General features: G+C 38.6%; 2 protein-coding genes across 4 annotated transcripts in view; one reads left to right on the top strand and one right to left on the bottom strand.

Moving 5' to 3' along the window:
• lrba (LPS responsive beige-like anchor protein) overlaps positions 1–26,387 on the bottom strand; it is a 212,073-nt gene that overhangs the window by 54,494 nt on the left and 131,192 nt on the right. For all 3 annotated transcript variants that reach the window (XM_056738897.1, XM_056738916.1, XM_056738906.1), the window contains exons 40-42: positions 4,996–5,113; positions 4,034–4,136; positions 301–416 (exon numbers count right to left, since the gene is read on the bottom strand). In XM_056738897.1, coding sequence (XP_056594875.1) covers positions 301–416; positions 4,034–4,136; positions 4,996–5,113 — 337 coding nt within the window. The remainder of the gene's footprint in view (positions 1–300; positions 417–4,033; positions 4,137–4,995; positions 5,114–26,387) is intronic.
• On the top strand, positions 24,158–26,335 carry mab21l2 (mab-21-like 2). The gene has a single exon (XM_056738928.1). The coding sequence runs from the start codon at positions 24,492–24,494 to the stop codon at positions 25,569–25,571; it is 1,080 nt and encodes a 359-aa protein (XP_056594906.1). The 5' UTR covers positions 24,158–24,491; the 3' UTR covers positions 25,572–26,335.

Genomic DNA, 26,387 nt, shown 5'->3' with positions numbered 1-26,387 from the left:
TTATTTCCATGATCCTAACCATAATTGTTTCGTCTTCCTTGTAATCGCTCTTATGATCACAGCAACAGAAAAGCGTGTCTGACATTAATCAAAGCAAGTATGTGATGTTTCATCTACAGCTGCAAAGAATGACAATAGACCAATGAGATTTCACAACAACATGTCATGTTGCTCAACATGCATTTATGTCTGGGAAAGTAGTATTATGTCAATTTTCTCTCTACAGTTGACTGTATCGGTAAAGCTGGTGTTTGGAGAATGCTTGATGAAGGCTAGCGTTCAAGTGTCAATGGTCTTTACCAGAGATGGTGTTGAGGAACATGAGGTATTCAAAGTTGGAGATCTCTCGTCTCTGCCAACGCTGGGTCATGCTAGATGCCTTGTACAGTTGTTTAGGGCTGGCCAGAGAAATCCGTCTGCCGAGGAAAACAAACACTGTTTAGAAAATCCCATGAAGTGACAAAGTGTGCATATTTTTGCACGAATTAGAAATCACTACTTTATGCACATAAATACTTAAGTTACATAATAAGATAGCAACATGAGTGGGGTATATCTCTAAATATACATTTTATATTGATCATTTTGTGACATTTGAGACGAAGTAAAGTTTACCACTTCTTTCAATCTTGTTATTTTTTACAAAAAATTTGAATTCAAATATAGGAAACACAGACAAGCAGAAACGATAACAGTGTAACGTTCCGTTAAACACGCTCTTTTAAAACAGCCTGTCCAATCCGATTAACGGAACAAAACTAACAGTTGTATAATTCTGAATTATACCTTCATGAAAATCTATGTGAAACGCAGAAACAGAATAGCCTCATGGGTAATGTGGGAACCAGTAAAATGAACACTCGCAGCGCAAGCAAATACGCGGACACTAAAACAAATGACCCTCCATCCAATTAAAACAAAGCGAAATTAGAGAATTCATCATTGTCAACCTGCGTGATTACAGTCATTAGGGCTCTCTGAAGTTGAAAATGCCCTTTGCCCCTCCTAACACAGAAGCAACGCTGGGGAAATGCCACAGCAATGTTGTAGAAGGCCATTATTGATGTCACAGAGGCAAAGTTTTGTCTCTAATGGTTGGTACTGCAGTAATTACATCAAACGTTGTTTCATAGGGACACACAAAGGCACCCATAGCCCAATCCACAACATTATTATACTCTATTATATTTGTTACATGTGAACATTTAACTTTAACTTAATAATTTAATAAAAGCACTTATGCAAAGGGGGTTTGTGGTGGAATGTCTAAATCGTTGGCTAGAATGCAACAGACCCGCATTTGGTGTGTGTGTTTCCTGTGCTTTCACTCAGCCCTGAAGGCTCGACAGTCACCCCTGTATTTATTTCTCAGTCGGTGGAATAAATAAATGATGTGAATCGTGTTTGTGTGAAGGTAATTAGGCTGTGTTACAGGCCCTCACACCCAACACAACACTGAACACATGCACACACACATACACAAAACCCTGAAAGTGTTCTAATTGAACAGGTAAAGCCTTGTGCAAATTGTGTGTGGATTTGTGTTGGCATGCTATTATACAGCCTTCCTTAATTTCCAAAGGAGAAATGTGTTATCCAATATACATACTGTGCATATTATGCACATTTTGGGTACTCGTACAATATACAGAATATGAGACACAAATTTCAGATAGAGATTAGGGGTGCCACAATACCGGCATCGTCAAATAACCGTGATATTAAACTGTAATAACTTAATGTTTGCTAAAATAAATATATGGGTCTAAAAGATGCTCAAGGTCACGATCCTTAGCATCCCTTACAAACTGCCAACCGAGGTTTCTTCCCTTCTATCATTTTAAAATAGGATTTTTAAAGTCAGTCTCTTATGTTGAATAATATCGTTATATGACATCAATATAAAAATCAAATTTTTATTTATATTATAATAACACTGTAGAGAGGTTAAAAAAAAGGAAGGAAGGAGTCGGAAACCGGAAGACATTGGTGCCAAAACCCGGGAGGAAGGAGAGACATGCTGTCGGAGAGTCCTCCCCGCTGAGTGGCCTCGCGGTTCAGGAGAGTTCGGGCAGCTGGGACGAAGGGCGTCCGCCAGTGGCTTCCCGAAGCGGTGGCTCGGGGGAAACGGAAGTGCACAGTGCTGCCACCGTCAAAGCCTTGGTGGAACAGCGACCTGTGCTGCCGCGCCCCTGGGTCGAGGTGGGGTGGCTATCGTCCAAGCGGGACCGGGGGAGTTGCCGCTGTCCACCAGAGGCCGGAGCCTGTGTCCGTCCCCCAGGGGAAGGAGCAGGGGGCGGGAGTGCCGAGTGCGGCCACCGCCTGCCAGAGGCAGCAGCCTGCGACCGTCCGCCCAAGGGGGAGGAGCAGGGGACGGGGAACACGCCCCGACTCTCCGCTTAAGGAAGAGCCACTGCCGGCTGCCAGGGGGCGGACGGTCGAGCCGTCCACCGAAGGCCCAAGGCCAATGCAAGGCACCGCGAAGGAGAGTACCCCGGCTGGTTGAGGAAAGGGCAATGAGCAATGTGGCCTATAATTCCTATAGAGGAACCGGACAAAAATTTTTTTCCCTCTCTCTTTCCTGTCGCTCCGATTGCTCCCGTCTCCGTTGTCTCGTCTCGGCGCTGCATACCAACCCACCCCCACCCCCGGAGGGAGGGGGAGGGAGCATGCACAGTCTCGGGGGTGATGGGGGTATGTAGTGTAGTAGGCGGGGCGAGACCGTGGTTCGAGACCGGTGAGTAATTGTGAATGAGCGTCAGCTGTGCGCGGACCGGTCTCGAATCACGTAGGAGATCGGGAGCATATAAGAGAACGAGCGACCGGACCGTCGAAGAGAGAGGACCGGGCCTGAACGTGTTTATGTTTGTATTTATGTTGTATTCGCCGGCCGTCGACCGTGAGGGGCGGCCGGCTGTCTTTTTACTTTTGATTATGTTTGATTAAATGTTAAAATGTTTGCCGGTTCCCGTCTCCTTCCTTCCTTTTATTGAACCTCTCTACAAACACATACTGTATAAAAATAGGGCAAAAAATCTATTGCAAAAAAGCTTTCCTGTAGCTCTGTGGTAAGAGCATTGCGTTAACAACGCAAGGTGTGGGTTCGATCCCAGGGGATTGCAAATACCTACGTATAAATGTATAGGATAAATGCAATGTAAGTCGCATTGGATAAAAGCATCTGCCAAATGCCTAAAATGTAAATGTAAAATGTAAAAAATACCAACATATGTTTTCAAATGGTGAACATACACGACACTTCTATCAACTTTGCAAAAGTGAAAGCAAAGTTTATTTAGCTAAAGAGTGAAAATAAGAATAAACATAAAGTACATTGCGAGGAAAGGAGACGTTCTAAAATGTGAAAAGTGGCAAAAAGACAGTGATATTAGAAGACCAAATTCACTAAAAACTGTTCATATTCTGGGCTCATCTGTTTATTTTTGTATGTTCCAAATAAAAATGACCTGTTGCCAAAGAGACAGTTTGAACTATGCATTTACAGGAATATTGTATCGGAATTGCAATAATACATTAATCTGCACAGCTGTAAATAATGATAAGATAAGATGATGAAATGAATCTTAAGCGAATGTTATTTTAATTTAGGAACTTTTAAACGAATGGATCTTATTGCCATGCATGCGCATAGACTGCTGGAACATCCCTGAAAATCAACCCAGTGAATGAATGGCACCTTTATAAAACGATAAACATAGGCAACAGCCGAAATGAAATGAAGCAGTTTATTTCAATCATGCACTAGTCTTTCCTGTAGCTCAATGGTAAGAGCATTGCGTTAACAACACAAGGTGGTGGGTTCGATCCCAGGGGATTGCACATACCTATATATAAATGTATAGGATAATGCAATGTAAGTCGCTTTGGAAAAAGCGTCTGCCAAAATCCAAGACTGTTTTATTTAGGGAATGTAATGTTTGGCATATTTGACTCTGACTTTGTTAGCATTGAGTTTAAACTACATATCAAGCATTTATGTAACTCTCGAATAAAAACTGGAGGAGATACCAACCTGGTTGGGGGAAGGCCGAAATTGGTGCCAACTCCAACTCTGGGGAGACAGTGCACCACCTTCTTTACAATGGTTGCGTCTGGGAAGTTGAACATGACTGCCGCTGCATGGAAAAGAGAACATGAACTTATTTTAGTCAATGTATGTATGTATTTGATCTAAAATTAACACTCAGCAAGTGCCAAATGCAAGTAAAAATGGCTTTGGCGAGAATATAACAGAGCTGTGGGCCAAATGAACCAAAGCTTTATTTGGTACTAGAATAATCATAACAGGCCTATATGGTTTAAATCAAACCGGTTTCCATTCATGGAAGTGACTTGAGCAATTCAAATCAAACATGCAAACTTTAAACTAAAGAAAACCTTTGTATTTCACAACTTTAATGAGTTCTTCAACAACTCTGAGTGGAGAATTCAAGTATGTCAAGAATTTTGAATGCATACATTTTCTATGTGGCAACACCTCACATTAAAGTGATAGTTCACCCAAAAATGAAAACTCTGTCATCATTTACTCACACTCTTGTCATTTAAATCTGTATTAACACAAAATGTAAGATGTTTTAGGAAATGTTGGTAACCAAACAACAGTGGTACCCATTGACTTTGTGTCTGTACAATAGAAGAGAATGGCTACCAACTTTGTTAGATAACCTACTTTAAAATATCTTCTTTTGTGTGCTGCATAAGAAAGAAAGTCATACAAAGATTCAAAATGATATGAGGGAGAGTAAATGATGAAAGAATTAGCTTTTTTTGGTGAACTATACCTATAAGAAATAAACATACTAGGAAAGTATCTGAACATAATATTTTTGCTATATTTTTTTTGTTTTGTGCAGCTATTCCGAGAGATGGAGAACGACTAAATTATTATAGTAAGAGCATCCAAGTCGCTTCGTGGGCAAAAAGGTTCAACAACGTGCAATCACTAAACAAATCTGCTTGTTTAGTTCTTACTTCTGTTGGCCATGAAGATCTCCAGCGCTGTGTTCTGCAGCAGATACCGGCGTGAGAAAACCGCTCTGAGCTCGGTGAACAGCCATTTTCCATGCAGACCCTCTGTGTAGGCCAGGATCTGTAAGAAAACACACAAACGTTACTGCGCGCAGAGAAACGCTCAAATAAAGGGAATCTGAGTGAAAGTACATGAAAGAACAGCGGGGTAAAGGGAGGCTTTAGTTCATTTATCACCCATAGATGCTCACGGTCACAGAGCAGGATTAATGTGTATTATTGATCGGCACTCATGAAAAAGTGATTCTTTTAGAGCTAAAATGAGCCCCATTCACACAAACATTGAAGAAGGTGCAGAAGGGCCACAGTTCACTAAAAGGTGATCAGTAGCGAGAGAACTGCAAATCTATCAGCATTTGTCCTACAGCTTGGTACAAGTGAGACGTGGTTGTACCGCATGATGCATTTGAGATTAAGCTAAACTGAAATCGAGACAATCATTACTCAAATGAGAGAGGACAAATAGACATCAAAACACAATGTGAACCATTTATTTATTTTACTACTATGGCAGTAAATCGGGGGTGAGATCTGTATGGCTAGTGACATTCTTCCAAATATCTTCCTCTGTGTTGAACAGAACAAAGAAATGTATCCAGGGTTTTTTTACAGCGGGGAAATTCTGCGTAATGGATATGACATTTTCAGTAAAAACTTGAAAGATTAATTCTCAGAGAATGTATTTATTACCAGTGTATTGAACCATCCATTTAGATTTAACTAAATCTCTGATGATAGAGTCCAGACATTAGAAAAATATCAGTATGTGCGCAAGTTTTCTACTTTTAATGGAGGGAAAAACTTACGAGTTATCGATGTGACCAAAACACACGTTTTTGAGACCACATTCATTGTAGGATTTCTATGAATTAAAAAGTAAAAACCAGGAGCAAAAATATCCAACAAATGGAGATGGGATGGCTCCTTATAGAACATAAATATGGACCGTCATGCATGCGACACTTACCCGGATACTAGAAACTATGTTTTAAAAATGTTTAGACTTCCCATAGGTATCTAAAACCACCAAATATTGAGTTAGGTAGAATTTTTCACCTATCGGTTGACATTTAGATGGAATTACCCAGCTCCATACAACAAGGTCTGGAAAGAAGCAGCATCATTTGACGTTCACAGATGCTCAGCTGTGCCAAACATTCTAACGTTGTCTTTAGCCTCCACTTATCTTTCCTGCTCTCCCTCCATATGCTCTTGTCTCTAATTTAGCTTCATTACTGAGAGCTTGTCAGGACAGGAGGCAAGAGACCGCCACACCTGATCTGAGCAGGCTCTGATGAAGGTGGATAAGCATCGGAGTTAATCAGACATTGGGGTCTTCTGGTATTAAGGCTTACGCTGAACCAGCTCATTAGACTCGCGACAGAAACAAAGAGAACCTGACCGAGGAAGAGATAGAGACTGCAGCAGCTGTGCTGTGTTGTGAAAGTGATGTCAATGCTCCTGTCTGCTCGGCAGACTCACATCAAAGTCTCCAGAGTTCAATTAAATGTGGATTAGGGTCGTTCCACCGCCCCGGTAAGTCTGCCGTTCGCCACCGTAAACTCCCTGACAAGAGGCATGCGAGATGGCCCACTCTACTATTCATCTTCCTCATCTCCCTTCTGTCAGACTGTTGGTATGGAAACAGCAGCATTAATGCGATATATGTCGCACTACCTAACCGAGGTACGCGGAGGAGTTTATCGTATCCGAGCGATCACGGATGGGGGCGTATTTACGAAGTGCTCTCGTCCTTGTGGAGTCAAGGAACTTTATCTGAAGGATCTGTCTGTTTGCATTGGCTATTACAAGCAGCTGCCATTGAACGGTAATGAAATTAACCCCATGTAAGCAGTGTTAATGCAGTGAGACTCCTCCACCCACACACACACACACCTTCACACACACACACACACACACACACACACACCACTCATAACAGATGACAATATAAGAAAGACTTCACTATTAGATCATTATGTGCTATTTAACATACAAAAAACTATTCCATTGAAATGCATTTTGTTAGGCTAGTGCGTTATTTTAATATGGGTTTTCATCCTAAGCTTCACTAACAAGAGAAAACAAGAATTTTTATTTTTGTTAAGAAAATGCTTGCCTGTTTAAAACTTTTCAATAATGTGCTAGGATGTTATGGATGGTGTTGCTATGTGGTTGCTTACTGTAAAAGAGCCCATTCCTAAGTCTGTGATGACATATGGCTCTAGACACTGCTTTGAAATAAGATTAAAAAATAATAAAAATAAAATAAAGATAGAATTTTAAAAAATCCCAATATTTTTTGCTAAATTTAAAGGTCCAATGTGTATTTTTTTGGAAGATCCTTATGACAATATATGACAAAATGCAATGTAATATATAGGGATGCAACGATATGTAAATTTTGGTCAATACCGTAAACCGATATTTCTTGAACATTGGAAGCCGATAACCGATATATTGGCCGATCTACAATATCTAAATATTCCATAGGACTGAAACAAAAGGCAATTAAAACTGTACAACTGCTTTTTAAGGTTCTCTTTTTTCCCCTGAAAATGATGTACCAAGCCTACTTTACAGTATACTATTCATTAACCTTCAAACTTTTCTGGTATATTTTTTATTTAATAAACAAATTATAGATGTTCTTACAGAGCAACCCAGAAAAATGTCTAACAGTTCTCAAGACAGAAAGCATTCAGACAGCAGTCTGATTCAAATAATATGCTTTTCTTCCTATAGTGTACACATTCATAAATACTGTATCTACATACTGTACCTGACAGTACTGTACTGGATTTTAACCATGAGCAGCATGGAGCTGAAGAAATTTTAAACCAGAGGAAATAATTTATGATTTATCAGCTATAATATATCGGCGTAAATTTTATTATCCGCTGATACGATAACAGAAAAAATGGCAATTTATCGGCCAATACAGATAATCGGTAATCTCCTTCGGGCAAAGAAGTGTAAACGTGACTACATCTTTGTCTGTGCCTCCCACAGATTTTTGGCTGGCAAATATGGGAGTTTTAAGCTAAAAAATAAGAAATGAATATAAAAGCGATATGACAGACTGTCTTTAAATCGCTGAGCACTTCGTTAAGCCAAAACAACTCGATAGTGTTATACAACCGGAATTAGTCTGTGGACTCTTGCGTCGCAAAAGCTTACCGGTGGCATCTTGTGCAAATCACCCATTCACAACCTCACTGCTAGATGCCGCTAAATATCATACACTGGACCTTTAAAGCTACAGCTTGCTTCAATATCACAATTGCTTCAACATCATAAACAGCAAAAATTAACAATTATTATTATAAGCAAAATGTTGTGAATCAGGACAAGGAAAGAAAACAATCAAGAATTAAATTTATCATTACTTTTATTAATTAATCATCTTCTGGCTTAGCGAGCAGCACGAAACAAGCAAATCAAACTGTACAATACGACACTGCAGAGCAATGTATTTCATCGATCAATCCCTCAGTTTGACAGCTGTCTGAAAGGAGTGTCTGGAGCTGAACTTTAATATTATTCCATCAAATCTTGCTGTCTAAAAATATGACCTTTAACCTGCGGTTTATTTCACATATATAGCAGAACTCCTTCAATAGTTTCCACTTTATCTTGCTCCAGTCTATTCTAACCCTCAGATGATACAGTACCCTGGCTTGACATGCGGTTGAAAAATATGACTAATGTTGTGTGTGTGTAATATGCATATAACTTGCTGTACAAGCTAGCTAGTGGAACCCAAAATAAATTCCTTGTGTGTGTGTGTACACTCGGTGAATAAAGAGCATTCGGACTCTGAACAGTTTTCATGCTTGTTTTCAAAAACAATCTCCATTCTTTGCGAATGTGTACCGGAAGTTATGTTTGGGCCACAAAAGAGCGCATGCGCAGTAACGTTTTGTTTATGTTGTTGCTTTGAAACTATCTATAAACCAACCAGCGATGGCTTATTTATCACCCAGAAAGCCAGATACAAAAGATTTACAAAGCAAAATACTCCAAGCACCATAGCAACCAGATGGCAATGCCCAGGCAACCATCGGAAACACAATACAGTAGTATCATGGCACCAAATCTTGCAAAGACAAGCATTTAAAAAGCTTAGCGGGCTAGTTTAATTTGAAACTATTTGCTTAGTGATGACATAAAATGGGATTAATCAAAGGGATAGTTCAGATCTCAGCCACCATTGACTACCATAGTATTTATTTTCCCTACTATGGTAGTAAATGGGGGATGAGATCTATTTGGTTAATTACATTCTTCCAAATATCTTCCTTTGCATTCAGCAGAACAAAGAAATGTATACAGGTTTGGAACAATCTGAGTAAATGATGACAGAATTTTCATTTTAGGATGAACTATTACTATCCCTTTAAGGAAATTTATGAATAAAGAAAAAATAAGAATAAAGAAAAAATAAGTTATACAATATTCCCCTCTGTTAAAACCAAATGATGAAAAGAAGAAATCTGCCTTTTGAGGAACGTTTAGCAGATACAATCACAGCGTCCGTCCAAGAGTCATCGTACCATTCTTTCGCTGAATATAATTCTTCCGATAACGCCAAAAACCGAGAAGTTTAATTTCAAGGCCATGGCGCCCGTGCGGCAAACTGACAACAAAAGGTTGAAGCCGCAACGCGAACGTGTAGGCACAGTAGTGTCATTTCAAACCGCTCAACCTGTTAGGAGCGCGAGGCAGCGAGTCATTTCTGAGTGCTGTCATTTGTCTCTGTCAGCCGCTGAAACGAGTCTGAGATGAAGAGAGACACATCTCTCACACGCACTCGCAACACATTCTGTCCTCTGCCAAAGGACCCTGCCCGCACAAACGACACCCTCCAAGCGACACACACACCAGGGACTGCTGCTCTGGAGCATGTGCTCCGTCTCTGACAGAATTGAATGAAATCTAATTGAAAATACCCCCCGCCCAACACCAAAAAAGGAGGAGGGGGGATCAGAGGGAGAGAAAAAGGCGAGAGATAGCAAGTGCGAGACAGAAAGCGAGTGAACTATCCAGCGCTCTCTCAGAAAGATAAATGAGTCTGTGAATAGCAGTCTCTGTTGGGGAAAGCGTACACTTGTGTTTGAGGGGTGATAAGAGCTCTAGTGTCCAGGAAGAGGAAAAGACTCTCCTGCCACTGACAGAATCACCGTCATTCTTCACTTATAAAACGTGTAATAAACGAGCATTATAACCAATATAACCAATGGCATGAAACAACATGGTGTGTGTGTGTGAGTGTGTGAGAGTGAGAGTGAGAGTGAGAGAGAGAGAGAGAGAGAACACTTGACTTGAAAAGCTGGGTGTTTAATGTGCCTATGCATCTGCGGAGCAAAATGAGGTGATTGAAGTTCAATTTGTATGCTGTTATTAAGTGTTTCCGCCTGGCTGAGTGTGTTAAAGATTGCGGATGGGACATTCATTATTACCTTTTGGTCAAATGAAGTGGCCTGGCCGATAAGGTGATGAAATTAATGAGGAGGAGGAAGTGGGTGATCCATCAAGATCAACATCCGGAGCCATGCGCGCACAGACGCAATATTGGAAAACTTGATAGAATTCATGGGGATAAAAGGGAGGAGATATTGGAGAGGGACTGCTGTTTCAAACGCATCTGGTCATGTAAATAACACGCCAACACACAGCGGGAGAAACAGTGTTTGTGTGATGGGGGTGTGTTTTGTCAGTATAAAAGTGATTATATACAAGAAATATACAAGAGTTAGGACATCAGCTATAAAGGACATTCTAGAGCTGAAGTTGAAGAATATATAAAAATGCATTTTGCTTTCTTATACGAAATTTGCGCATGACTCCACCGCTGCTATCAAATGTAGTAACAATCTAACTATTTCAAACATGAGAAGATCGGAGGTGTTTGAAATGACAACATATATTAGCACTGTCAAGTCATTTGTGAGTTAAAAGCAATTTTAGTTTTTGGTGAAGTATTAGTGATCTTCTAATAAAGTCCTGCACAATATATTGGAATGTTCGAAATATCGTAATATGCATTTATCAATGTTTTGCAATATCTAAATGTTAAAAATCCCCAAAGTTGTGTTTAATTAAAGTTTCAAGTTAAAGGAATAGTTAAGGTAAAAATGAAAATTCTGTCATTATTTACAAACCCTCGTCATTTCAAACCTGTATGACTTTTCCTTCTGCAAAACACAAAAGAAGATATTTTGAAAATGTTCAACATGTTTCGCAGAAGAAGAAAAAATCATGCTGGTTTAAAATGAAAACAGGGTGAGTACATGATGACAGAATTTTCATTTTGAAGATGAACTATTCCTTTAACACACACAACAGAGTGACTGCCTGATGTGTGAAATAGTCAGAAAGTATGTGAAGCATGTATGTAAGTGGCATATTTTTCAGTTTTGAGATTTTTTTCAATTGATTTTACAGACATATTGCATATCAAGTTATCGTACATCGCATTTTCTTCCATATTGAGAATTCCTAATTGTACCTATACATTATATAGGAAAATATTGTTAGATTGTTTTCCTTTGAATGAATATGTAAATGAGGTAATGTATAGAAAACACACTATTACGTTTTTTTTAACACTCTCCCCACACACATGCACCCACATGCCACATGTCACTTTTAGCCAGTAAATGAGTTTTTCACTTATGAAAGGGGTTGGGGCTTGTTGGTTCCAAACAAGGGGAAACCTTCTGGTCTCTCTTGTGAAGCCAACACGGAAGTGACTTTAATTGCAATATATCGAATTGAGGCTGGCTCCAAAATAGAGCAGAATCTCATTGAAGTCCATGTTAAAATGGGCAACTTTACAGCAGAAAAAACACGTTTACAATCTTGTACAAAAAATATTTTGGTGTAGATATCTAATTTTACCCTTCATGACAACTGTAAGTAGGGTTGATTTTTTTATAACCCACCGGTTTAACTTATATTAAGCCTTATCATTCTGCAAATTAAGTGGCGGCCACTAAAGTGACAAGTGGTTTCAGCAAACCAGGCGCTTCAGCTCTAACCACGTCTCGTCTTTTTGCAAATTTTCGTTCCAGGAATGACACGCGATGCCAAGATGGCGACGAGCGCCTCCGCCTGCTTTAGGCTTCATTTTTACTCTTCACAAACCTACGGGTGACGTCACGGACAGTACGGCCATATATAACAGTCTATGGTTCCAAATCATAAAGGATTCATCAAAGATTTTGTAAGGCGTCTTGGACTAGTTTTAAGTCAAAATCCTATACAAATGCATTTTTATTTGTATTGTGTTATTTGTGTTAAACATCTGCAAATTCTAAAAAAAGATGAAACGTTAACAACAGTAAACTTTTTGCTAGTTGTTGGTAAGCAGCAGAACACAATAAAACCAGTGTTTTATAACAGCAATACAATTTTCTAATAAACAAAAAACTAAGGATGTCAAATAATCACATCCAGAAGGACAGTTTGTTTACATAATATCTCTGTGATCTGTGAATTTTTTGCCATGAAATAATTCAAATTATAGAAAAGCGTTTAATTTTTATATTTTTGAAATATATGCATGAATGTGTCGTTTTTATATATATACAAAATAAATATGCAAAGTACACAGACATATATTTTGTAAACACAATTTTAAATTCTAGATGCGATTAATCGCAAGTAATCTTTTGACAGCCCTAAAAAAACAATACGAATGTTTGGAAAGTTTTGCGTTTCATCACTTTTTATATGTTTTCATGTTTTGTAAAAACAACAGGTTTTGGACCTGTTGTCACAAAAGAGCAATGTGTGATTAAAAACTGTACATGTATACTTTACAACAAAAACTGGCGCCCAAAACAAGACTACCCTGAAAACTATTCACTGAGGTAGGAAGTGTGACAGCTAGCCCAGCAGTTTCCTCTACTTGGGAGCCAATTAGACTGGATTTGCTCAGTCTGATCAAAAACAGATTCCAAAAAAACAAACAAACAATAGATATATACAGTTAACATGACATAAACTTGACTCCATTCAGACACTCGGAAAAGGACTGGAAAAGTCTATTTGAATCCAGTTTAAAGGAAAGAGGGCATATGAAGGTTAGCGCCACACGATTAGAGAGTACAAGAATGTGCTGCTATGGTGAGAGCTGAGGATCATGGGACTGTACAAGCACATAATCTCTAAAAGTATAAGACAAAGTCAAAAACATTACTAGCATAAAAAATAATCAGCCAAACAAAAGCTTATTCTGCTCACAAGCTTTCTGGCTGATCAGCAGTTTATACTAATATTTAAACATTGTAAATAAGTGTATGACATTGAATAATTGAGAATTTAATTCAATCCGGTCGATAAAAAAATGTTGTTACTCTCTTCCACATAAATTCACAATCTATAAAAGTTAAGACACCAATAGCTGATTAAAACGGCCCACCCTATGAAAAAACATTTAATCAGCTCAAGAGAGAAAAAACAAAGTCAAGCGCTAAAGAATGAGAGGAAAGGAGAGCATTTACCAAAAACAGACATATGTGTGATAGCCAAAGAGTCCCAATCTCTAAGTGTTCAGTCTGAATGTGGTCCAGTGAGGATTAGGGCTTCCTTTGTTCCTCACCAATCTGTTTGCCAACAGGTTTGCCTTTTAATTTACGGAGCGAGAGAGGAAATCTTGTGAGGATTTAGGAAAATGTCAAGAGCTATGGGGTTAATTGGAGAAGAAGTGAAGCCTTTAGTGGACTTACTCATTAAACATTTGGTCTTTGTGTAAAGGCTTGTGGGGGTGCAGTAAGGTAAGAGTTAACACTAATGGTTTAAATGACCAAAGGGGGTGTTTTGTGCTCAGAAATATACAGTGGAGCCGCCCTGAATGCTAAATCGCAACAAACATGTCAATTCAAGTGATAGCAAGGGTCCATTGGGGTAAATTAAGTAAATAACTGTTAGAAAATATAAAAAGTTGGTTTTCTAATATCATTCATTTTACTGTAGATGCTGTAAAAAAATGGTGCTGTAGTTGTGCAGCTATTTTCCAGTAACTTACTGTAGATTCATGTCTATCTCATTTATTGGCAACAGTTTGTTAAAAGATAAATGAATATTAAACATTAACAAGTCTTTATCTTTACAGAAAAATAAAATAAAATAACAGCCTCATGCAAAGCATTGTGGGAACCAGAAATCCTCATCAACCCTTTTCTTTCTAATTTGTGCTCCCAGAATGCTATTCTATTCTATTTTCAAATTTTTTCTGTAAAGATAAAAACTTGTTAATGTTTAAAGTTAATTTATCTTTGAAAAAACTGTTGGCAGTAAATGACATAAATGTAAACATATACAGTACGTTATTTGCAAACTGCTGGCAGTAATACTGTAATAACTAGAGAATTTTTTTTCAATGACATTTTTGTCATAAAAGTAGTGGAGTATGAACAAAGTTGGGGAGAAAACTGAGATGGATGATCAAGCATCAAGCAAAGCGGGACTCAATCTGACTGACATCCATTCAAAGACTTTCTCCATCCTCAGCGATTTAAAGAGCTTTAACCCCAGGGCAACGGAGGGCAGTTCGCCTCACTGAGGAGCAGGACGGAAGAAAGACAGGATAAAGGTGACATAAGTGAGAAGAAGAGAAGCGTGAAATTCGGCAGACATTCACAAATCGGCTGTTTTGCTCCAAGCGCAGACATGGCGCTGAAGACCAGAGCGACTAGTGAGACGGAACGGTTCTGCTGAAGAGCTCTTCATAACGGGACGCCATTAACACAGACCAATTAGTCACATTCATAAAACATTTCCACGCTAGCAATTGGTAAATCTGCGAGAATGAATGCAGGGCTATTTCAAATACTGAGTATATGCTAATACTGATACTCTAGGACTCCCTCCATCCCAAACACCTCTGAGGAGCATGAAGAAAATCATGTAGACAGCTTTTCCTGAGCTTCAGCCCTTTCACGGACCCCAAAGCATTCATAGAGAGGAGAAGCAGCCGGGCCAGGTTTAGATCTTGTCTTGCTGCCTACAACTCCAGTCCACTGACACTGTGTTCCTAAGGCATAGAAGTGAAGTCCCCCTAATCCTGCTATTGTTCTTGGTCTAATTGGATTTGGAGGAGGAAGGTGGGGTAGAGGGTAAAAAATGTGAACCCCCTTTTAGGCCGCCTAAAGGGGGACTTTAGTTATTTCATGGCCTGAAAAGGAGGAGGCCTCCAGGGATTTAAGGGATTGAAAGGTGACAGAAGCTGGATAATGTTTTTTATAACTGTGTATTTAAGCAGGTAAACAGGGGCGGCCATCACGGGGGAAAGCGTAGGCAGGGGTTAATGCTAGCGTAGGTGATTCCTAATTATCTGTGAATAAATTGCTCATTTGTGTGGGTGTGACTTGTTGCTGTGAGACCACTTCAGGAAAGACTCTTCTGGATGCTTCTGGAGAAACTTTTGAACTTAATAAACGTAAAAATGGAAGCAACACATTGACAGTGTCCGTGTGAACTTGTAGGAGAATGAAAATTGCTGTACTTTCTCGTGCATAAGCGCACAAGTTAAAATGAATGCTATATGTACTTTGAGTCACAATGTACATGTATTGACATTAACATGATTATCAATATTGTGTTAAAGTAGCATTCTGCCATCATTTACTCACACTCTTGACATTTTGAACCTGTATGACTTTCTTTCTATTGCAAAACACAAGAAGGTAACTGTAGGTCCCCATTTACTTCTATTGTGGGAACACAAAACCAATGCAAGACAATGGGGACCAACGGTTTTGTTTACCAACATTCTTTAAAATCTCTTCTTTTGTGTTCTGCAAGTCAAAGAGGGTTAGTAAATGATGACAGTACTTTCATTTTTGGGTTATCTACACCTTTAATACTACAAATAATATTATCTGTATATTTATATGATACATTATAAATTATTATTATAATTATTTTGAGTATGATTCTTTGATAAACTATCAATAAACTAAATTAAGGAGGACTTATTGATACAATTGATTGATCGCATTATTTATTGATTTTAATCAAAGGTTTCAATAGTTACCGCAATAGTGGCATTATTGTAAATCCTTCTGTCCATCATAACCTTGTAGTGAAAATCTGATATTGTGACAACCTTAGTATGTACATCAGTATGTACGTAGCCTCTCTAGATTCTATTCCCTGAGTCATTCCATTTTACACTTCGTCTTTAACAACAAAGTGCCATGTTTTTGTTTTAGGACAAGATAAGATGATGCTTGATCTAACTGTGACCTTAAAGAATCTGTCACAGATGACTGGCCACACTGGATCGCCACGGAGACAGTGTTTTTAACCAGACTGGATGCAATTAACAAACCTCCAAGTGTTCTGGTTCTTTAAAAAAATATCAATAAGAGAAAACAAATATATAAACAGTGATTTATTGTAAACATATATCATTAGTTTAAGATATCCGATAATTAGAAAGTATTACATATAAGCAAACCAAAAAAATGGAAAAATCAAATCATAATAATGAAAAACTTAAGCGGCAGGAGAGGACAGAGGTGCGAGTCTAATCTCAGACAAACACGTTCACCCTAGCATCCATAAAGAGTCTCATCCATCTGGCTAGCAGCATATGCGATGACGTGTGTCAGTGAGCGCTCTGCTGAGTAAAAGATGGAGAGCAGATCAATCAGCAGACTGGGAGGCCCCAAACCTTCACCCTGTCTGCAGAAGAAGATGGAGCAGCTAGACTCAGGTGCAGGAAACCCACCTTCTGTCTGGGGAAGAACGGCCACTGATAATAGGGTTCTATTACATGATATGAACCCGTCCTATTGGTGAATATATGTTTTTGGCTGGGCACACAAATTTGGGCATGTCTTTGTCAACCTCAAGTACATTTACATTTATGCATTTGGCAAGCACTTTTATCCAAAGCTACTTATAGTCCATTTAGCGTATACCGTGTGTTCCCTGGGATCGAATCCACGGCCAAGTGAGCCACAGCGAGCTACAGCAACACATTATAATATAGTATACTTGACCAAGTCTACTTTTTACCAATTATATTATTTAGCTAATTAGACAAAAGTGTATATGGTGACCTCATCTTTGAAAGTGTTGCTTTAATCAGAACATTCTTTAAATCTGCAAACAAATTTTCTTTTGGCTAGATCTAGATATTATAATAGAATGTAGCTTACAATAAAGCAAACCCGTGCTGGTGACATTTGTTTATATAATGAAAGTGAACGAGGACTGTTCAGTTGTGGCATAATTACAAAACACAATTGGTCAGTTGAATTTGTGAGTTATATCTTTTTGTCTTCTAAAGTTATACAATTGCTTTGTGTGTAGAATAGCCATAAAGAAGGTTATTCAGAAAAAAGCAATGTCAGATTTATCAACTAACTATGTTTCACAGTTCAAGTTCGCAAAACCCATTCTACATCTACGTCCATTACAAAACAGAGGACTGAAACATTCCTGATAAATATGTATGCGTAAAATGTAAATACATTTCGATTCTAAAGAATATAGGTACTATAGCATTACTAAAAAAAGTAAACATTACACTATTCCTTCACTTAAAATACTGCTTTAAATAAGACTAAAATGTCTTCCCCAGACCAAGGTACAGTATCTTCTGCAGGGTCACTGAGAGAGGGAAACCGCTGATCCTGACCTTGACCAGCAGCTCTGTGGTAGCACAATACATCTCTGTGAAACATCTCTTTAGAGTGATGTCCATCCCAGATCATAAAAGTGCCATCAGGAAAAGCAGGCAACAATTGAAACAGACAATAAATTCAGTGGAGAATACAAGTTGGAAGCGTGAGGGCAGCTTTCCTTGACTTTGACTTGGTTCTGTCACAAATCTGTTTCATTCATGCTGCAATTGTAATCGCTGTATCAGCAGACAGGATCAGTGACCTGCTTCATACCGGATGACTTCATTGCAGGAGAAACCTCAGTGAGGCCGAGAGGCAAGAGTGCCAGTGACGTGCTCAGAATGGGACAGTAGGACAGAGTTTGCTTAGCTTTGCTGATCTTGGCCTTTGGTCAAATAAAGTATATCTGAAGTGTTATCTGACTCGTCTCTCTAAAGAATTTAAATCATATGTGAAGTGTCATTTTCCATTGTTTCTAAAATGACAATATTTATTCAATGTATAGTCTTAACATAGTTTTAATGTAGAATCAAGATAATGTCTGTTCCCTCCCCATCATTAAGGCAAATCACTGTACGAGTTATGAATTTATCGACTCATCCAGGACACAGTGTGTGAAAGCTGAATGATTTGAGCAACAGTCACGGCTGCTCACCTCCAGCTCGTTGATAATGACAGAGCTGCTATGCTTGGCTGTTAGCCTCTGCACAAACTATTTATGCCTAACTGAAAAATCAATAACATCTTCAGACAAACTGACACTGATCAGCAGCAGTCGAAGGTCGTCCGTGGCAACCCGAATGAGGAGGGTGTGAGCGGGAGCGATGAGCCACTCCAAGTTGTTTGCAGGACAGGCGTAACAATACTTTCCCTGAGAAATACATCCCTCCCACGTTCCCTCCTCTCCTCCTACCCAATTACGTGTGAACAGAGCTTGTCCTTTGGATCACACTAGTCTGAGGTGAGAGGAAGTTTTATTTGAGCTAAAATGATGGAACATAACCTCACAACATTGTAAAAAGGCAAACTGTAATGCTAAAGGACTACATTATAGTGGGAGTGTTTAAAACTGAATATACAGAAGCATAACAATATTTTCATTTTATAAAAAATATGCGTAAAACTTTACTTTTCAGAGCTAGATTTGTGAAATGTTCTAAACATCTGCTTTCATGATGAATTTCAGCTGATGTAAAAAAGTAAACAAAGTGTAAAGGCAGAATAAACACAGTTACTACTTTTTGAGGCAACGGTATAGCCACAATAGGATTAGCATTAGGAACTTGAGGTGAATTCAAGTTCACCTTCTATTTCCAGTGTGATGAATGAAACAGAATGGTTTAATAATGACACATTTCATAATTAAGCCTCAGAATTAGGTTAATTATTACATTTAATAAAAATATAAACATATTTAATAATTAAAAAGTATATAATTATAATTGTTTATAATATTTTATATTACAGATATTATTATTGTTTGCTATACAGTTAATATATATATAAACAGAATATATATAATAAATAAAAAAATTAAGAGAACATTTCAAATTTGTATTTATTCTTTATTTCTAGATGTATTGTGGCCATTCTAGTTCAATGTTTCTTGAATTTCAACTAAATCAAACCTAAGTAGTGACATAAAGTCATCCAACAGCAATGTGAAAGACTGAAAGAATGACAAGACACATTAAAACTGTGATAAAAATCGAGGTTATCACACATATATTTTGAATTTTTACAAATACGAGTACAAATATTTTGCAGTATTTGAGTTCTAAAACTACAGGGCATCTTTTCTGTTATTTGACCTGTTTTTCCAGTTTCATTTTCTGCAAATAAATGCAGTAGAAAGTAGAAAGTATATTTTTATTTGGAATTCGGGAGAAATATTTTTTGCAATTGAACACAAAATGAAACGAAAAAAAAAAAACATTTTAACCCACAGTAAATTTCAAAAACTGAATTTAATCTTAAAATGATTTCTTAATTTTCCCAATTGCAGTATATAATGTTAGAATACTATAACAGAAGGAAAAAAAGGAAAGTGTCTAAGGAGAACCCTAACGCAGGCCGTGAGCGTGAGGGACACAGAGATACACCCATCTGCTCCATGACCTCACCAGATCTCCCTGGCAGATGCGGAAAGGCCTGCCAAGCAATTAGTACCACTGGTTGACTTATTTGGGGCCGTCTCCAAGGGCCAAATGCAGCTGGGGCCTGATGTGTGTGCGAAAAGCGGGTAAGAAGGTGTGCCTTTTTTTGCCTGCTTTTGCTCACGTTTTCATTGTGGGGCAGAAAAAGACTACGGGCTAAAAACATCTGTAATTGACGTCCTCACCTTCTTATCACAGACATGAAAAAGCAACTAACTTCAGATGAGATGGGAAAAAATTATTAAAAATGTTCTCTCCTTCCAAATGAGCCTTAGACAGCAGATCATTTAAAATATCGAAATGAAAATCAGAACACATGCTAATTTCTTAACTTACATAATCAGCAATTTATAATATTTACATGCAGTCAATAACGTATAAATAACACAGAAAAATTGGCAGTGTTAAAAAGGGTCAAATTAACTCTAACAGTGTTTATATAATCCACACTTTAAGTGCGTGCATTATATATACACTGTGAATGTTATTTTGACATTTTTTAACGCTGGCGATTATACTATGTACCTTTAGATTCATTTATCGTGCATTTACTTTACATACAAAATTAAAATCGGCTTTCATCTTTCACAAAGAACCCCCATCTTGAGCAGAACGCAAAAAGAGAAATTGACAAGGCACTTTTTTCCCTCTCACTTTTTGCTATTGTAGATGCAGTCAGTCTCTGCCACCTTAACATTTTTCCCCACAAACAGTTTGCCCTACACATATGTGCCATGTGCGAAACCCATAAGAGCTTGTCTGAGTTTTCGAGGTCCCCCTAAAGTTACCAGGATCACTTTTTTGCCTTTTTCTTTGATCAGCCAACACATATCTGTCTCTTCTTTAAGTAGGTCAGATGACCTGGAAATCATGTAAGACTCTTCAAGAAGAGAGAGAGAGAGGGTGAAAGAGAGAGGAAGTGAAAGAGAGGGAGAGAGAGAGAGAGAGAGAGAGAGAGAGAGAGAGGGAGTCTTATCAGACACTGTCCAGTGTTGTAGAGAGGATCAGAGTGGAGTCATCAGATCAAAGTGGCTCCTAACTACCGTGCCTTCTCATCTTCTCTGCTCAGTAAGAAGAAAGCTCTTTTGGTCTCCAGATAATACGGAATGTTTAAAAAGATAAAGAATGAGAAAAGATCCCAAAAGATCTTCTTGTGATAGAGCTTATTTAAGAGGTTTTATCGAGTTCTGCTAAGTGCACCATTAGGTTCAAGAACATATTTTGGCACTTGAGTGCGAGAATCAACATGAAAATTTTACCACTCGCTGAGCTCTTATTGATTTGAGGCCTCTTTTAACTTCATATGAAATAATGACAAAGAAAATTATATTTAACTATCTTCAATAAATCAACTTTAATGGTCTTTATATTCATATATTGTTAGCTTATTTAATATAAATATTTAAAAAGTTAAATATTGATGAAAGACAGACTATGACTAATTGAAAACAATCCTGTTCGAACCAGCATGTCAAAAACAAACTTTGTATATAAAGAAGTAAGAGCGAGTTAACTTCTTTGTAAACACTGTAAACATTGTGTCTAAACATGTTAAGATACAGCAAACACATTAATGTTGCTGTAAACTGAAGAAATATCAATCGATTGCTTTGTTTCTCATTCAACTTAAGGAAGATGTAACTTCACACAGTCTGAGCCTTTATACAGAGCCAGAAGTAAAACTCAGAGATAGACATTACGTATTATAAATAATTATGTGCCATAAAAGGTTATGAATTGTAAATGGCATTGTATGTACATATAGGTCATGATGTCTGTACTGAAACAATTTATGCAGCTGGGCTGAACGTTTCTAGGTATTTAAAATAGTCCAACAACCCATTAAATGTCCTTCCTATACCCTATATACACTGGCTCATGTTTCACATTCTCCTTTGGGGCCTTGAATAAATGAGCAATTTCCTATTTTTCTTGTTCTGCATATTTAAAAAATATAGAAAAAGAAAAAATCTGACAAAACTGCAAAAAAGCTTTATCATTTTTTGAAGTCCTTGCAAATAAATCTGATGTCTTCCCATTGCCTCTAACCTTCAGCACATTTGTCCTAAAAATTAACTATGAATTTAACTTTATTGCAAGCCAATCCCTACTAAGAAGGACAAGATAAAAACAAGAATGAATCTATTAATAATATAAAAGACTATTAGATGAATGTGATTAATTATGTCTCAGAATTAACTTATTCAAACTTATTAAACTGAAATTCAAATAACTTATCTGATAGCATTCGGTGGAAATGAATAAAAAATAGGTTGTACAAAAAAATGAAAATAATATTAATATAAGTTCTATTTTCACATCAAAGTATCATAAATGAAACATTTAGGAAACATTGCCGTTTTCTTGAAACAGTTTCAGGCAGAGATTACAAATAACATGATATTCAATGTGCTACCATTAACTTTTAACAACTTCTAAACTATTTTTCTTACACATCACATCAATGCAATATAGGTGACGCAGGACTCTTGGAAACTATAAAATAAATAAATAATTGCGGCAACGTAAAATCAAACATTATTGACGTTTGTGTAAGGAACCTTTAACGAAAATGTATAACGAAAGATCATTTACTCGTCGTAACTCTAACAAACGGAGTTTTACTCCAAATAAAAATAACAAAAAATGACCAGTGGGCTCTCAAATCGGCTTAACAGCACACACTCACAGACATTCATTTGCCCCACTGTAAAGCACGCAGTTGCGACGGATCGATATTTGAGCATTTGAGCGTCTGAGCGAATGGCCTTTCATTTAGCTCAGTCTGCACGTAAGCACCCTATTTTAGACTTCCCCGTAAGCCTGTCGTTAAGACGAGCTGTGATAAGACTTTAACTCATGAAACATGAAGTCTAGCTTGATAAGAGACTTCAATTACCACGCCAAACAATCTTCCTCTCTAAATTATTCATCTTCAACGCGCTTCGCTGCCAAAGAGACGCAGCTCAGATTCTCATAACTCCTGTGAGCACAAAGCAGCGATGGAGATGAAAACATGAAGAAAAATAATATAAATATGTTTAAGACAACAAAGAATTAAGCGAACGAATAGAAACGTATAAAGGTAATTAAAAAGAACAGATAATTTTAGCACGGAAAAAAGAAAATTAAATAAATAAAACACTGAAAACAACGTAAAACTAAGTAAAAGTATTTAATTTATGAATACGTTTTGTAAACAAGGAAACGTTTGAAATCTAATTTCGCTTTTCAATAACATAAATTAAGTTGACCTAATAATTTTCTAAGCATTTTCCCTTTATACCTTCTTTTTAAAAGCAGTTAATGTACTGTAATTATAAAGGGATTATATAGAAATTTAATCATAAATACCTTCTCTAAACAGCACGTGCATGTTGCTCTTACAACTCCACTGATGCGTTTCTAAACCCCAATTCATTTCAAGCCCCTTCAAGAGACTTGCTTTTAATTGCAATAACACCAAAATAACCCGAAACAGAAGGTATTGCAACACGTGTAATTAAACTTCTGAATTTACCGGAAATTCCAAGTTATATAAATGTTAAACGTATAAAGAGAATGTCAAAATAAATCTCTGCACATCTTATGAAAATAGGCTATAAGGTGCGCGCATGAATAGATATTAGACATCCTTATAACTGAAGACAACTGACAAACTGAAGAACATGAGAGCAATTTTAATCAGTAGGTTCTGTAAATACTACAGAAGGTTCACCACCACGACAAAGCCAAATCACACAGCATATCTGATCCATATGAGCGCTCTCAGTAGAGGGTCAATAGATGTTTGACGACTGCAATACTTGCAATGCAGCGTTAACAATCGTGCAGCAGTAAGACCCAAACGATAACCGTAAACGCAAATCAAACAGCAGCCAGGTGACTAAAGACGAAAACTATTTCAATTAACAAAAAAAATAAACACGATTTAGATCATGTTATTTATGATATGCTATATCGCCTTATCTTACTCCGCTTCGCTTACTACGCCACGAAGAAATGTACACACAGTGAGAACTCCCAACATGTCAAATTAATTTCATGTAGTTTACCGAAAGCGAACGCTTTAGGTAAAATATGTGCTACAAATGCCGTCTGTATATCCTAACCTGGAGGCGCCGGGGCTCCAGCGCAGGATGTTCAGGAGGAGAGAGTCTCTCCAGCGCACCGATGCGGCCATTGGCCGATCCTACTGACAGCTCGTCCGTTGATTGGTTAGGATCAGAAGCCCGACCCCTTTCACTCCAGCTAGAGGACCATTCATAAACTAAACAATTCCAGCACTCACGGCTGAGTCTCGGCAACTGCACAGTGGCGCACAGTTTTCATGCGCAAACGCAAGTGAAAAAGATGATGACATGACGATCGGAGATTTATCCTACAGCTGATACAGGCTTGGAGACCCAGCGCCCTCAAAACCTGTTCAAGTTGACTTGGAAAAGTAGAGTTGTATTGCATTGCATCTCGATCTGCTTCCTGCCTCAAACTTGACGTCCATCCGCCGTGGGCGCAAACTTCATCACTGCTTTTTTTCTTCTTTTTTTGCTGGGAGTTGTGCCTCTGGCTTCACCGGTAAGCATTGGATCCATCGGCGTATTGCGAAACTCCGGTGTACAGTCCGGATCTGTGCCCAAATATGATCGCAACGCAGGCAAAGCTGGTTTACCAGCTTAATAAATATTACAACGAGAGATGCCAAGCGCGCAAAGCGGCCATCGCCAAGACCATTCGAGAAGTGTGTAAGGTGGTGTCGGATGTGCTGAAGGAGGTGGAGGTCCAAGAGCCCCGTTTCATCAGCTCGCTCAGCGAGATAGACGCGCGCTATGAGGGCATGGAGGTCATCGCACCCAACGAGTTCGAGGTCGTGCTTTACCTGAACCAAATGGGAGTCTTTAACTTCGTGGATGACGGATCGCTGCCGGGTTGCGCCGTGCTCAAACTCAGCGACGGCCGCAAGAGGAGCATGTCTCTGTGGGTGGAGTTCATCACCGCCTCCGGTTATCTATCTGCCAGAAAGATCCGCTCACGCTTCCAGACCCTGGTGGCTCAGGCCGTGGATAAATGCAGCTATCGGGACGTGGTTAAAATGGTGGCGGACACGAGCGAAGTGAAACTGCGCATTCGGGAGAGGTACGTGGTGCAGATCACCCCGGCCTTCAAGTGCACGGGCATCTGGCCTAGGAGTGCCGCCCAATGGCCCATGCCTCACATCCCGTGGCCCGGGCCGAACCGAGTGGCGGAGGTGAAAGCGGAGGGCTTTAACCTTCTCTCCAAAGAGTGCTACTCGTTAACGGGCAAACAGAGCTCGGCGGAGAGCGACGCCTGGGTCTTGCAGTTTGGCGAGGCCGAGAACAGGCTTCTGATGTCTGGCTGCAGAAAGAAGTGTCTCTCTATTCTAAAGACTCTCCGTGACCGACACCTCGAGCTGCCGGGACAGCCGCTACACAACTACCACATGAAGACCCTGCTGCTGTACGAGTGCGAGAAACACCCGCGGGAGACCGACTGGGATGAGTCGTGCCTGGGCGACCGTCTGAACGGTATCCTTCTTCAGCTCATCTCCTGTCTGCAGTGCCGCCGGTGCCCGCATTACTTCTTACCCAATCTAGACCTGTTTCAGGGTAGACCACACTCGGCCCTGGAGACAGCGGCCAAACAAACCTGGAGACTGGCGAGAGAAATCCTCACTAATGCTAAAAGTTTGGATAAACTGTAAAATGCTCAATAAAAACTAAAGACATTTTATGTCGTTGAAAATGAACGGTACGTTTGGGATCGCAACACTGAAAGTGGAGAGACTGTGATCTCGGTGCTCTTAAAATAATGAAACCAAGAATAAATGATTAAAAAGATCGTAGGAAAAAGATCCCGAAGCGTTTGAATTTGTCAAGCCTCAAACGGGACTTTGCAAGAGACAAGAAGGTACATTTCAAGATAAGTGTAATGATTTTGTTGTTTGTTTGAACTGTTTTCACAAAGTGAAAATTTTATTTAAATATATGCACAAGATCTTTAAATACGAATTACAAAATGTAGCGTGCCAAGTTCAATTATTTTCATGATGTGATCGAAAATTGAAACGTAATAAAACCATGACACGATGAAATTTAAACTTGGCATTTGTCATTACTGAATTTTAAGACAAAGCTTTTGACGTTGATGGGGTTGTAATACAAGAGCGAACACATAAATACAATCGTCTTCGTTGCTTAAAAAAACAATTGTTGAATTTATATCATGCAGGGCAGTGTGTTTCGCTATAATTTAAATTATTAGAAACGTAATAATAACAGATAATAAGAGTGGCCCTGTTGCATTGAGAAAAATAGTTGAGTAAAACTACAAGATACATGTTAATATTAAAAAATTCACAGCACTTTGTTAAACAACAAAGACCACTGACACGGCTACATATATAGGAAAATAAAAAATAATAAAATAAAATGTAAACATACGATTTCTCTCACATAACAACAACAACAGTTGCACTTCTTTTTAGACTAATTTGGCGTCAAATGCAATATACATTTTT

The sequence above is a fragment of the Triplophysa dalaica genome, chromosome 2 (assembly GCF_015846415.1).
Source record: "Triplophysa dalaica isolate WHDGS20190420 chromosome 2, ASM1584641v1, whole genome shotgun sequence".
Lineage (NCBI taxonomy): Eukaryota > Metazoa > Chordata > Actinopteri > Cypriniformes > Nemacheilidae > Triplophysa > Triplophysa dalaica.
This window is presented reverse-complemented; position numbering and strand designations above follow the sequence as displayed.